General features: G+C 37.6%; 1 protein-coding gene across 2 annotated transcripts in view; it reads right to left on the reverse strand.

Moving 5' to 3' along the window:
* Positions 1–14,596, reverse strand: part of PALMD (palmdelphin) — a 48,545-nt gene that overhangs the window by 19,300 nt on the left and 14,649 nt on the right. For both annotated transcript variants that reach the window (XR_012417319.1, XM_005542620.4), the window contains exons 2-3: positions 12,970–13,050; positions 7,360–7,484 (exon numbers count right to left, since the gene is read on the reverse strand). Coding sequence is in view for 1 of the 2 variants with exons in the window: in XM_005542620.4 (XP_005542677.3) it covers positions 7,360–7,484; positions 12,970–13,050 (206 nt within the window). In the remaining variant the exon portion in view is untranslated. The remainder of the gene's footprint in view (positions 1–7,359; positions 7,485–12,969; positions 13,051–14,596) is intronic.

The raw sequence follows: 14,596 nt of genomic DNA on the forward strand, positions 1-14,596 counted from the left end.
CTTTGCTTCTTGATGTTAATTGTTCATATTTGATACCAAGAAACAGGACTCTATTGTTTGAAGATCAACAAATATAAATTCCAATCCTAATAAAACATCGAATAACCAACAAGAATCAGATAACCTTGGGTGGTCTAAGTGGACAAAGTGACATTTGCCTTATGGCAGACAAAAGGTGCATCACAAGGGGGTGGGTGTGGAAGTTTTTTGAGCTGGTAAAATTAGTCACGGGAAACTCTCCTGCAGAATGGAGAAGCCTAGGCCCGGTGGCAGGCAGCACAGATCCTTTCTCTATTACAGTGAGTCGCTGCTCTTGAACATTCTTCCTTTATGACCAAGGCTTGGAGAACGGATCACTGAAACTAATTCACCTCCCACTTACTGCATTGTGCAGTTGCTCCTTTGTTCTTCTTTACTCATGTCAGCACAGCCAAAGATCTATGACAACTCGGCTAATGGTATCAAATTTGTATTTCAAGGCACTGAATACCATTTTAAATGAGATAATAAATGTAAATGCATTTTGAAAAGCTAAAAGATTTAAAAAGAGAAAAACACAAATATATTTTTTTGTGGGGGAGCTTGTATGGAATCTTTTCTGTAAGACTCAAAGACTTACATATGGCAAGTTCTCAATAATGTTCATGGAATGAATCAAGAATAAGCAGTGTGAGGTCTGGTGGGAAGGGTCTGGAGTCAGAAAGACCTACGTGTGACTCCTGGCATGACTGTTACCAGATTGATGGCTTTCTATGCTTTAGTGTCCTTATGTACAAAATGAGGCTAATTAGACTTCCCTCAGAGAACTGTCATTCTCAGAATAGTGCTCCATAAAGGGTAGCTGTTGTTACATAAATTGAAGTGGAGTGGAGGGAGGACCCTCAGAGGTTATTGCAATCTACTTTTCAGCCTATCGTGGCGGGGGCCAGTAACCATTTAATCCTTATTTCTACTAACATATAGATGACATTGGCAGGTGTGAACAGGAATGAATGCTGAAAGGTCGGGATAAGGAAAATAAAGGGCATATGGAGGAAAGGAAAATGGAGAGAAAGTAAATAAAGCAATGGTGAGAAGTTAAAACATGCCATTGATAATTGTTTCAAAAACCAGGACACCACTACCATTTAACTTTGCCCTTGACTTAAAATAGCTGGATGTTTATTCTTTTTTTATTTTTAAAAGAGTTTCAAAGCTTTCCTTTTCAGTTCATTAATGTTCAGGTCATTATCTAGGCTTCTTCAGCTGGTCCTCTTAGAAAGGTAGTATTTTAAGTACTAACATTCATCTATATGTCATCTATTTTACTCATTAATTCATTTATTAGGCTATGTATTCACAGGTATTCCTACTATGTGCTAGGTGTTGTACTAGGGGCCTGTGTGTGTGTGTTTTGGTGGGTTGGAGTGGGTAGACTTCTTCCCTTTTTTGCTTTTAAGTTTGGTTTACTTGGCTTTTTTTTTTTTTTTGTTAAATTAAAAGTGAAGCTCCTGAATTAAAAATAATCAGACTATCTGGGAAACAACAACAGATGAAATATTACAAATCTGGTAAACCAATTAGTCAAATATGGAGAGTGAAAAACATGCTTGGAATGATTTTGACTCATGTAATTACCTTAGAATAATTTCTTCAGTGTCTCTAGGCAACAGCAAATTTAATAAGAAACAAATGGTAGAGTTTTTTTTCGCCTTTTTTTCTTTTTCTTATGTTGTCATAAAAGAGCAGCTTATCTATCTCTCTGCTATGTGGCATTAGATACGGGTTAGGGTAGGAAGGCAGAAACATCTAGAATGTAATATTTTTCACTTAGCGTACCTCACCCGTGTTTGATGAAACATTAGTTTCACTAAGGTACAATTGACCTGCACAGATAGTTAAAAGCATTAGGTAGGGGTTAAACTTGGATGGAAATAATAACAAGCTAAACTTTGATAAATGACAACCAGTAACAACAAAATTTAACTTTTATATTTCTACATCAATGTTTTGGTTCCCTTTTGAATTGAGTCTTGCCTGCTCTCTTTTGAGTTAATTGAGTAGGTTATTGCTTTATGTGATATTGAGCAGAATGCATTTTCTTGGGTTTCAGCTACTTTTGTGGAGGAATTTTCCTCAAGTTATGTGGGATGTGACTATAGCTGCTGTGCCAGTCTACTTGGCTTTTCTCATGACACGTAGTCACATAGACATCCAAGGCTTCACATACACCTTTGCCCGTTTGTATCATCTGCGGAAGGCAGTTTGTAACTATTTGGGGGACAAATGAAAGTTCATTAAAAGAAGGCAGAAGGTCAGAAGGGCACTTTGGAGTATTTAAAAAAAAATCCGTGCTACAGAACATTTAATCATAAGTAGCTTATCCTTCCCAAAGGGAATGCAGTGTATTTGCATCATTCTCCTCGGCAGTTAACCTTTTACATTTCATGCTTATGACATTTCTGTCAGGCACTCTGTGTGCTCCAATTAAAGTCAGAGGTCTTTGGACACAGTTCAAGAAGTACAGTGTCTGGATGGGAGCGTGGCGCAGGGCAGTTTGGCTAAGGGAGGTCATGGACAACTGCAGGGTAGCTGGATAGGAAAGAAGAACCCAGGATGTGAACAAGTTGCTGGGGGCATACCTCCTATGGAGACTTATTGGAGGTGTCATTTTGGGTGTGGGCTATTGAATAGAGGAGAGCAAGGAAAGTGTTAGGACAAGATTTCCAAACCAGGATATAAATTCGTGCACATGGATATTTGGACTGAAAATCAGTGCACCTGTGCCTACAATCAGGCAGTAAATGGTTCAGTGGTCTCAGTAAGAGCAGGGCTCATTTGGGAGGCAAATTGAAACTCTGTTTAAGCAAAGTGATTCAGAAGGAGATGTTCAGTATAGCCTTCCCCTGGGAACATTTCCTCCTAAGGTATTAATCAGGGCACCAGGCAAAATACTCCACAATATTGTTCCAAAGCTAAGAATGTAACTCAGAGACAGAAACCATGGAAACCCACTTATTTTCTGAAATGTTGCCTCTCTTTGGAAGAGAAGACGACAGGATGAATAAGCAGATATGCTTTACTTAAAGGTTATGCGTGAGTCAGGGTACCCTCTGAATATCTTTAATATGTTAAATATTCAGGTAAATGTCTACATAAAGTGGTACACATAAAAGTGAAATTATAGCATAGATTGGAAATTTAAAAATTGCTATAAAAGTATAGAGTTTACAGAATTTAACATTTGTAAAAAATTTCTGCAGGATCTGAGGCGCAATTTTATTTTTATGATTAGGACTTTTAATTAGGTTTAAAATCCTGGCTCTTTACGTTTAGCTGTATGACCTAGGGTGAGTTAGCCTCTGTAAGTGTCAATTTTTCTCATCTGTTTAATGTTACCTACCTAATAGGGTAGTGGTGATAATTCAGTGAAATCATATACATGAAATGTTTAGCACAATGCCTGGTCCACAGCAAATGTTCCACAAAAATTAACCGCTATGGTAGCATTCTAGCCTTTAAACCATAAAAAAAATCATAGATTATTTCCAAGTGGAAATATACTCATTGGTTAGTCTTCTCAGTTTACTCCAAGAGAAACACTCTTTGTACTAGCATAAAGAAAGGAGAGCACTTGACCAAAAAATAAAAATACCTGGATAAAGATCCGTGCGGTGTTGTTCTTCTAATTTCACCTTTTGGTAAGGACTAGTATTTAACATTTTTTGTACACCTACCATGTGTCAGGCACTCTATATTCACAGCAGTCCTATGAAGTGGCTGTAACTGTCCCACATTAGAGGCAGGGAAACTGAGGCTCAAAGAAATGAAAGAACATGGCCAAGCCTATGTACTAAGTCAGCAAAACAGGGATTTGAATGCCAGAGGCAATGCTGTTTCAGTTCATCTCACAACGCCTTGCAAGTAGAAAGAAAGAAAGGTTCATGGGCAAAGTCTGGCCCTGCTATGGACTCCACGGTAGTAGCAATATTTCTATTTTGATCTTCCCATTAAAGTCTTATCCTGTAGCTGAGGGGCCTGGCAGAGTGGCAAATGTCACCCTCGAGCAGGCACGTAAGTCAAGTGATAAATCACATTCAAAGTTTGAGTTACTTTCCCTGCTTAGGGATTGTGAGTGGCTCTCCCTAGTTCAACTTCATCAGTTGGCTCCATTGCTACTCAGTGCTAACAGGAAATTGTACTGATTTAGCTGGTAATAAGAGCTTCTCAAGCACTGTGGGTACTTGTTTAGGAGAAAGATTGAATTTAAAAACATGCACCTGAATTTTTTTTTTTTTTTTTAGCAGCTTTACAAACATCTGAGGAGAAAATGTTCCGTTATCAGATAAAGCTGCTTTGACAATGTGGTTTTTATAATGCTGGGCAGTAGGGGAAGTTGCTGAATACAGACAAGGCATAGTTATTTTTTCTCCTCGTGTGTTGCTTTGGAACATTCTGTTATTTTTATATTTTTAAGCAGATAAACATGCCTCTATAGGTCACAAGAAAACAAATTCTTTATTTTTTTTTTTGCAAATACATCTTTTCAGGATCATTCCTTAAACAAAGCAGTTTGCTGATTATTAGAGATACTTGTCTGTGTTAGGTGTTTTACTATTTCTAGAGTATTTACATTTACAGCTCTCCTTTCATTTTTCAGCTGAAGAGCACTGAACCTGGCTTGCTTTGAAATCTAAGTCTACCCTTTACTGACTCTGTGACCTTAATTAAGTCACTTTCTCTCGCTGCGCCTATTTCCTCATCTGTGAAATGGAGGTGTTGGTGCTTTCTTTCTAGGATTGTTGTTTTTAATGACTTAATGTAAGTGCAAGCGCTTTGTAAATTATACAAGTTCCTTTAAAAATGAACCACTACTGTTACTATTACTTACATTTAAGGACTAAACTAATTTGGTGTTCACAAGGAGTATTGATGGATTCATAGCATCATGAAGATCTAAAAGTTGTAGTGAGATGCGAGAAATGGGTAATGAACAAACGTGTAATCAGTAATTTACTAAAGAGAATAGGGGGACAGAGAAGGAGATCCTGTGTGGTTGGAGCTTTTTGGAGAAAGGAGAGCAAAGGGACAGAACATACTTCAAAGATTTTCTATAAGAGAGATACCTTTCCAGTCCACAGAGGATGCTGTGTGCCATCATTTTACAGGCACTGTGGAGTAGTCAAATGGGTCAGTCCCTGACTGCCCACTTCCTAGTTGTGTGAATTCCTTAACTTCTCTGAAAGAAGTGAAGGTAACAACACTTACCCTCGCCGGATTATGAAGATTAAATGGGACAATACTTGTAAAGCGCCTGGTGTATGCTATGGCTTATTAAATATATATCTCTCTTCATCTCCCTCCTCCTTCTCCTTTTTAATTTTTGGTTAGGAAGGAGCTCTAACTAGACAAGCCACTATCAATACTACTAGGAGCTTATGTGCTTCTCAGAGCATTCAGGCAAGGCCTAAAAGCAATCAGTAGAGTCCTGGTTAATACTAGGATTACTCAGAATGCTGCCCAAGCCTGTTAATGGAGTTTGAGTATATGTAGCCACTTCCATTATCATCAGATGCAGAGAAAGTTGTAAGTGTTCAGTATGTGGAAAGACTCTAAAAGGAAGTTTTGAGGGGAAGCAAGTAGGTGTCTGTGCAGTAGGAAAGGTTTGCAGGGATTAAATTCAGGACTTCTTCAGAGATAAGGGTTCTGTGTTGAGGAATGAAGAAAGTAATCACCCACTTATGCTGGGATCTTGGTAAGAAAGTCTTGTTAAGGGATGCCTTGATAAGAATTGAGTTTTCCAAACCATAGAGCTGATTTATTGGGTTATTTTAAAAGTATTTATTATCCACTATTTAGAAATCTTTGAGTAAACAACTGAGGGGTTTATAAATGCAAACATTTCAATTATATAACCTTTTAAGAATTGTTAATTTCAAAAACATCTAGATAAGGATGAGCAGTCAATGCTTTTAGCTATTAAATATACAAGTGCTTACAATTAATCAAGTAAAATGGAAATCATTTGAAGAGAGGAAGCCTTTTTTCACATTGTCAGTTTTAAGCCTAATGAGATCTGTTTGTATAACGCAGTGAGTATGGACAAAATGTGGTCGTAGCACAGCCACCAAATACTTTTGTGTTTCAGATCTTTTCTATAGTCCTCACTAAAGGCAATACATTAAAGCAAATGAGGTTTTGAAAGTTGTCTATATTCAAAGATGGGTAGACTTTAATTTGTTGTCATGGTTATAACACAAGAAATTCCATCTTTTAAATGTTTTCCCTGTGTGGGTTAGAAAATGATTCTGACTTTTCCCGTATCTGTTTCTTTTGTGTTTTTTTTGCATGTGATAATACTAATAATCCCATCTTACATTTAAGCTTTCCGGTTTTTTCATGTCCATCACCTTATTTCAAGCCAAGATAATTTTAGAACATTACTTCTTACACCAGCAGTTGCCTGACTGTACTGATCTCACAAATTAAGCAGGAAAGGATGTTGAGAAATGAGGTGAACACCTGTGAGCAAATCATCAAAGAATTAGAAGAGGGAAACTGTGAACAGAGTATTCCTATAGAACCTTCTTTCCAAAATATAATGGTTGTGACTGGGGAGGGCCTGAGAGAAATATGATGGAAGGACAGGGTAAACACACCTGTAGGCTTGTCACCTGTCCTAAGGTGAGAGTAGGGGCTGGGGCTGTGAAGAAGGACTGTTGTTTGCATACCTATCATGCGCCAGGTAGGTGCTGGTAGTTTAGCACACATATTTTTTAAAAGGTAGGCATTGTTACTACCATTCTGCAGGAAATAGGCTCAGAGAGGTATAAGTAAGTCATCAATATGCATTTAAAAAGAAATCTAGTGTTGCTATACTCAGGTGATATTTATAGTCAAATTTCTATTGTGGCCTTCTGGTGCGTTTCCTTAGTCTTTTTTAGAAATTCATATGGAATTTCTAAAGGCTGACCGTGGTGGCTCACACCTGTAATCCAAGTACATTGGGAGGCCGAGGCAGATGCATCACTTTGAGCTCAGGAGTTCTAGACCAATCTGGGCAACATAGTGAAACCCCGTTTCCACAAAAATACAAAAATTAGCCGAGAATTGGTGGCAGATACCTGTAGTCCTAGCTACTCAGGAGGCTGAGGCTGGAGAATCGCTTGAGTCCCAGGAGTAGAGGTTGCAGTGAACCAAGATAGTGCCACTGCACTCCAGCCTGGGTGACAGTGTGAAAGCCTGCCTTTAAAAAAAAAAAAAAGAAATTCAAATGGAAGATTTTATTATGCCCCTGAAAGTGAGAATGGCATGTCTATGTACAACATGGGACAAAGTCAAAATAAAGGTAGTTGTGGAGTATCTCAGTGAGGGCCATACCTGAGGATACTTTGTTCTAGAACCTGGATCTGGTGCTGGTCTTGTTGATTTTGCTTCTTCATCTCTTCCTGTTCTTTTCCGCTGCTGATTCCATCTAGAAGCCATTTCTCCCTCAAGGCCTTTTTCTGATGTCAGGAAACATAAAGATATATTCTTATATTGGTCAATAATTTCCAAAATCTCTTACTGCTTTCAAATCTTATGAATTTCAATAGGTGACGCGTTAAAGAGGAATTATTTTCTCTCAGTGACTTGCCTGAATAAATCTGGTATTTTCTATCATTGTAACCTTCTTGACTCTATTCAAAGCCAGTGTTTATGCATCTAAATCCCATTTATACTTCAAGGTTTAGTTTGGGTCTCTCTTTCGGCATGAAGATCCCTGGCCCCCATACTCCTGGCAGCCCCATCCTGACCCTCACTTTCTGTCTTCAGAACCATGCCATACTGTATGTTTATCACAGTCATAATGAGACCTCATAATATGATGTCTTCAGTGTCACCTGTTATTGATTGGTATATATCTTGTGTCCTTAACAAAGTCAAAAGCTTCTTGAAGCCATTTTGATACCTCCCCCCGGTAAGAGCATGCATGACTACTTTAAAAAAATCTTTAGTGGTATTAATCAGAATGGTGGGCAAAACTGAAGGTCACTGTTGTACCTTAAACATATTCAATGTTATTCTTAGGCTGTGTGGCAGCTGTTTATTGTTTAGCCTACTTAGCTCCCCTTCTTTCTTCTCAGAATCTCCCTGGTTATAGACATTCTTAAGTGCAGAATTTACTGATCTATCTAAACGTTGGTGAGTTTTTGTCAACTTTAACAACATGCAAAAAATTATGTTTCACCAGATGGAACAAACAAAAACTGCTCTTGAATTTGCATGAGGAAATTAAACTCCTGGACCTGGAGTTTAAAGACCTAAGAAAACCTAAAACAAATGAAAAAGACCTCTAAATGTTGGATGGGCTTCAATTAGCATGTAGCCTACATCTCAATTAGGAAGTGTTAGATATATATGGTCATGTTATTTTCAAGGAGCTCAAGTTTCTCTTTTTCTCCTGGAATGAAAGGGCTCTTATTATGTATCTAATCTGCCCTATAAATTGTTTGTTCAGTTATTCATTGTTAATTATTCATTGGGGATTCACTATATTTAAAATCCGTGAGGAGAGAATGGAAACTTTATTTTCTAGGACTTCTTTCTCTTATATTGAAATTTAAATGAGAGTAAATAAGAATAACTTTGTGTGTGTGTGTGTCTGTGTGTGTGTGTGTGTGTGTGTGTGTTTAAGGATGCTAGAATAAATACCATTGAGATACAAGTATCTCTGAATTAAAAAAAACATTTAAAATTAAGTTTAGTTGTGATAGGTAATTACCAAAGGATGGTTATTTTTTACTAAGGCAATGACTTTTAAATCTTTTTCTCTTTTAAAAAAAGCCAATATAACATTATAACTTATAACATTACAAATAAATGTTATATGGAACTATAGTTTGGAAAACAGATGAATTCTGGACCTCTCTAATTGAAGCGGTGAGGGGGCCTGAAAGCTTATGGATACACAGAACATGGTTTGAAAACCACTAGATTAAGTAAATAACAGCTTCACCCCTGATTGTCACATTTATGTTGGCCTTTTCAGAGTCTTAAGCAATTGCATGTGGACGATATATACCATAAGAGTAATTTGTATTACTCCACTCTGTGACCAGAGATTCTTTACCCCAGTGTTATCTTAACCATTGATTATAGCTGTTTAGCTGTTTGCAAAAATGTTTTCCCACAGACCCAGGAAATAGGATTAACATTGGTCAAGATTCAGCTCCTGGGGTCAAAGATGCTAAGAAACTCTGAATATAGCATTTTAATAATTTACCTTGATTCTAATTTATTTTTATTTAATGGAATTTTCTGCTTAGGAAAGAAGACAGTAACACCTATAGAGGTAAGTTTTACTCCTTACAAACCACCTATAAGAAAAGTTCCAGTCAATGGCATACATAGCTCTACAACAAACACTCAGATGGGGTGGCCTTCTGAGGCTGAATAATAGAGGGTAGCGAATCATTCTTGTGATGTGATTAGGTTAACTTGGGGCTATATTCTTGGTTCTTAGTCTGGTTAGAAATAATTTTAATTTTGGTCTTATGAAACTTTGTTCATACTTCATAAGTTTTCATTTATGCCTGGTGAAGAACTCTTTGAACTTAAATATAAAATATTCAATTTGGATGTGCAATCAAAATGATATATGATGCAATCACATACATACTGTAGTAATCAAAACAGTTATTTTGCTTCTGTGTCACAGTTTAGACTTGTGCTTTAGTATATGAGGCTAATGAGTATAATAAAATCTACAATGAAATTCAGAATTGAAAGCCATATGAACTAAACGAAAATATGTGACATGCAGGCGATAGATCTTTCTGCAGTTTTTATAGGAAAAGGTTTTCCTGAAGCACTTCCATATCTACCCAGAAGTTACAGTACAGTAGGAATCAATCTGGTTTCTCATAGATTGAATTGAATGGACTCACAGAAATCAAAAATTTTTCAGATTGACTATATTTTGTGTTTCCTGGTAACATGAGACTGTGATCATATTACTAGGCAAGAAGATCCATACAGGAAGAAAATCTCGGAATGGTTTGAATATTAAGATGTTAAAAGTGTCCCAGAAATTCCCTTGCTAGCACACTATGAGAGTGATCATCAGGTTCAGGAGCTAAAGAATATCAGAGTTATCAGAGTGAGTTACTACAACTGTTTTGAAAAGTGTGTATTCTGATAGGGGAGGAACACTTTGTAAATGTTTATGCTTACGTTGTGTAATGTGTGTCGCTGAAGTATAATGAACTAGTTTGCAATCAGGAAAGTGGAGAGGATAGTCATGAAAACCAGGACAAATGGATGAAGAAAGTAAGAGACAGGCTATAGAGGCGAACAGAGCTTTCTTAACTTGGTGAACACATGGTAGAAATGTTTTTAAAAATACTTTCAAGGCCGGGCGCGGTGGCTCAAGCCTGTAATCCCAGCACTTTGGGAGGCCGAGGCGGGCGGATCACAAGGTCAGGAGATCGAGACCACAGTGAAACCCCGTCTCTACTAAAAATACAAAAAACTAGCCGGGCGCGGTGGCGGGCGCCTGTAGTCCCAGCTACTCGGGAGGCTGAGGCAGGAGAATGGCGTGAACCCAGGAGGCGGAGCTTGCAGTGAGCTGAGATCGCGCCACTGCACTCCAGCCTGGGCAACAGCGTGAGACTCCGTCTCAAAAAAAAAAAAAAAAATAATAATAAAAATAAAAATACTTTCGCACATTTTGAACCCCATTTTGGAATGATGCCTCGTTGCTGTTTGATATAGCCAACTATTTTCTGTAAAACTTGGAAGAATGTGCTCTACTGAAGTAGCCACTCTGTCTTCTCTGTGCCCTGTGCAGTTTATGCCTCCCATAAAGTGTTTATCACAGAATAACTGTTATTGTGAGTTTATGTATCAGTTACCATTTTAAGGATACAGGCCAAATTTCACTTATTTTATATTCTTAGTGTCTAGCTTCATACCCTGTACGTAATATGTACTTAATAAATATTTATTGACTAAAGGTCCTATATACATCCATACAAATTCTACTTATCAGTTAAGACTCAACTTGAATCCCATACCTTCAATAGTGCCTTCTTGACTACTCCAGATTAAAGAATACTTATCCTGTAGTTTAAATTAAAACAACTGTCATTTATCTTGTTTATTTAATCTTGAATTTCCCAAATTAGGACAATGTGTCATTTCCCCCAACTCCCAGCCCTGCTGCATGCCACACACACCCGTTTTGGCCAGTGAACAGCTTGGGAAAGTGGATAGCACTTTTGTGCAGAGAAAATTGAAATCTTTTGCTCTAGGTATAAGCATCTCTGAACCAGAGTGCATGATTGGCAAAGGAATATGGACAGGATTTTAGCACCATCATTTCAGGTACCTTCGTGCAGTACACGGTCTGCACAACTGTATATGGCGGTCCAAAACATGATAAATGTTTTGATTGGATTGGATCAGGAGAGGTCCCCTGAGTTCTGGAGAGCAAACCAATAAGGAAGATCATGTACTACTTTCCAGACTGTTTTTGGCACATGCTGAAATGAGGTGCTACTTCAGAAATGGACCTTTCAGTGAGTCAGGCTTTTCATGTGAAACTTACTTTCTAGAATGAACTAAGGGGATATTTAAATCTTCTCGTCTACTGTGAGCTCCACTGTTTTGTGGTTACCCATTCTGCAAGGACAGCAATTGCCCATTCTCAAGGATAGCTAGAGAGCTATCATTTTACTCAGAAGCAGGAAGTAGTTCATTGGGAGATCGGGATTGTGTGTATTGTGTGTGTAATTGTGTGTGTGTGTTGTGTGTAAATTGTGCATGTGTGTGTGAGACAGAGAGAGGAAAGGAGAGCAAATGACCTCTGGTTTTGGAGTTAGAAATGCCCTATCTAAAAAACTTTCTAGATTTGATTGTTGATTTCATTTGAATTGCACTGGAACAACGTGGCACATTCTTTTTTTTTTTTTTAATTTCATTGATTTTCTAGGAGTACACACTACATTTCTTGACAATGTATACTACTCATGTAAATTCAGTGTGACATATTGGAAGGGCAGCAGACTAGCTATGCTTTGAAATTATCCATCAAACATCGGAAATGTCAAGTTGTTTAGAAGCAAAGAAGCAAACAGAATCCAGAGAATGAGGCTAATTGGAATCTTAAATTATGTTTCTTTTCAGAGGCAGGTACTTGTTCCATTAGAAAAATGAAGTCAGTTGCATTCGGCAAGTTTAACTGAACTTTGTAGACCCCGTGAGTGTGCAGCCTTGTATCATTAAGGGGATTCATTAAATCTATTGATAGCAGCCCTGCCAGATAAGTAGTTTCCTGCCTGGGCCTTTTCACAAGGAGCTGCTGTTTGTCAGTTGCTTGCATCCTGTCACTAAGCTAAGTAATAAAATGTTGAAACTCAATGTGCTTTAATTACAAAATGACCACACCCAGTGAAAGATGTAAAATCTGATTTTAAACATGGAGAGTTATTTCTGGTTATGATCTCATGGTCTGCCAAAACAAAATAAAACAAAAACCCGAAGCATACTCAAGCAACATTGGACTCATTGCACTGAGCTTTTAGATACAAGCATCCTTGACGAGGCCAGACACTGTTCTGCACCCCCAGGGGAACGACTGGCCTTTCACTGATTTCAAAAGGCACTTCCTAGCTGGATCCACTCCCTAGGGATGTTAAGCAAGACTGTGAGCAGGGCCAAATTCTCAAGGCTGAATTCTCAAGGTTGCTCAAGAAAATTGGGAAACTCAGTAATAAAGAATAAAAGTAATAAAACCATGTTTTCAACTTTGCACATGTTGGCTAGAAGGTAGTACTCTCATATGCAAATATTACTAGCTTGTTGGCCTCCCCTGTGGTTATTACAATGTTAGTCAAACTATCTAGAAATTTTTTTTCTTTCCTGAAGCTTTTTTACTATTGAAATTTGAGTACCAGTAGAATTTTTGAATACAAAAATCATTGAAATGAAATTAAAGCCATAAATTACCTTCAAATGCTGGTGCTTTAGTTTGTCTTCCTCTATTTTCAGACGCTTCTGTGAGATTTCTTCCTGTATTTTTCTTTTATCCTGAAATAAAAAAGTTCCAGTATATTTTATTTTAAAAATTTGCTTAATTATGTTTCCTTGGGGTTGTTGGCACTGTCTGAATGGCTCGTTAGTGATTTTTTTTTGGCATTGGTGCGAAACTGCTTTGGAAACTCCTATTTCAAAGCAAAGGAGAGCAAAGTGAGACATTTGAAGCATTTTCCTGATGGGAAAGCACATGAAAAGGTACCTTTTCAAAGAGGGCTTAAACATCCTTCTTCACTCCCCTTTTCTTTCTTCCCCATTAGTCTAGCAAGATTGACCTACTGAGTGATGTAATCGAAAAAGTGAATTGTAAGGAGACAGTTTTGAAATAGATGTGAGGAAACATCGTGAGAAGAGAGACTGATCCTGGCCCAAGGTTTGAGAAGCTTCTGGGTGAAAGAACTTATGTGGCAAAACTGGTCAACCTATGGATCATTAGAAACACTAGGAAGTTGGAAAGTGGGACTGTTTCCTCCTTGTATAGCCTGCTATGGGAAGATAGAGGAAAATAGTTTAGATAGTGCTTCTTAACACTAAGAAGGCTTTTTAGCTCAGGTAAAACAAAACTCATGAAGATATATTGTATCTTTCACCAAGTTTAAATTACATTACTTCAGACAACCCAGAAAGCATAACTACTAATACAAAAAGGTTGTACTTTTAAGAAAATATAGCAAATATACTAAGTAGATAGCCTGGGTTTGACTTTTGCCTCCTCCACTTACTATCTCTGTGTCTTGGGACAAAATCCTTAGCTTCTCTGTGCCTCAATGACCTCATCTGTAAAATGAGGATACTGAGAGTACCTGCTTCATAAGATGTGAGCATTAAATGAGCTGATATATGTAAAAGTTTCTAGAACAGTGCTCGTCACAGTGCTCTTGAGGTATTTAATAACATTAAATAAATAAATATATAACTTGTTAACCACACAGAAAGCAACACATTAAATCTGACAGTGCTTTCATTAGCTTGAAATGTTTTAGAGATTCTCTGGAATTGTTTGAGACATATGACTAGTCATACAAAAAGGTCTTTATTTCCTCATTTTTGATCAGAGGTGACATTCTCTCCATCTTATTAATATGTGTTGGTTTTAAATCTGCTTTCAAAATTAAAAACTCCCAAAGGATGAAATTTTGTTGCCAATGAAGACATCCAAAAGAAGTAAGCTATAAAGGTAATTTAGAAGAAGGAGATCCAAAAATATTTGGCAGTGTTATTGATATAAGTGCATTATTGATATATAAGTGCATGGCTTCCCTGATGTGACTATTTTGAAGATAAAAACTCTTTTTTGATGTATAATTTCAGGTACATTTGTTGAAGAAAAGCAACATATTGCTCTCAAACTGTATGTTGTGTTTCTCTTTGCATGTCAGGAGAATATATGATTTCATCAGCTTATTATTATTATCGAGATAAGGTCTTATTCTGTTGCCCAGGCTGGAGTGCAGTGATAATCATGGCTCACTGTAGCCTTGATGTCCTGGGCTCAAACAATCCTCCTATCTTAGCCTCCTGAGTAGCTGGGACTACAGCG

This window comes from Macaca fascicularis, chromosome 1 (genome assembly GCF_037993035.2).
Source record: "Macaca fascicularis isolate 582-1 chromosome 1, T2T-MFA8v1.1".
Classification (NCBI taxonomy): domain Eukaryota; kingdom Metazoa; phylum Chordata; class Mammalia; order Primates; family Cercopithecidae; genus Macaca; species Macaca fascicularis.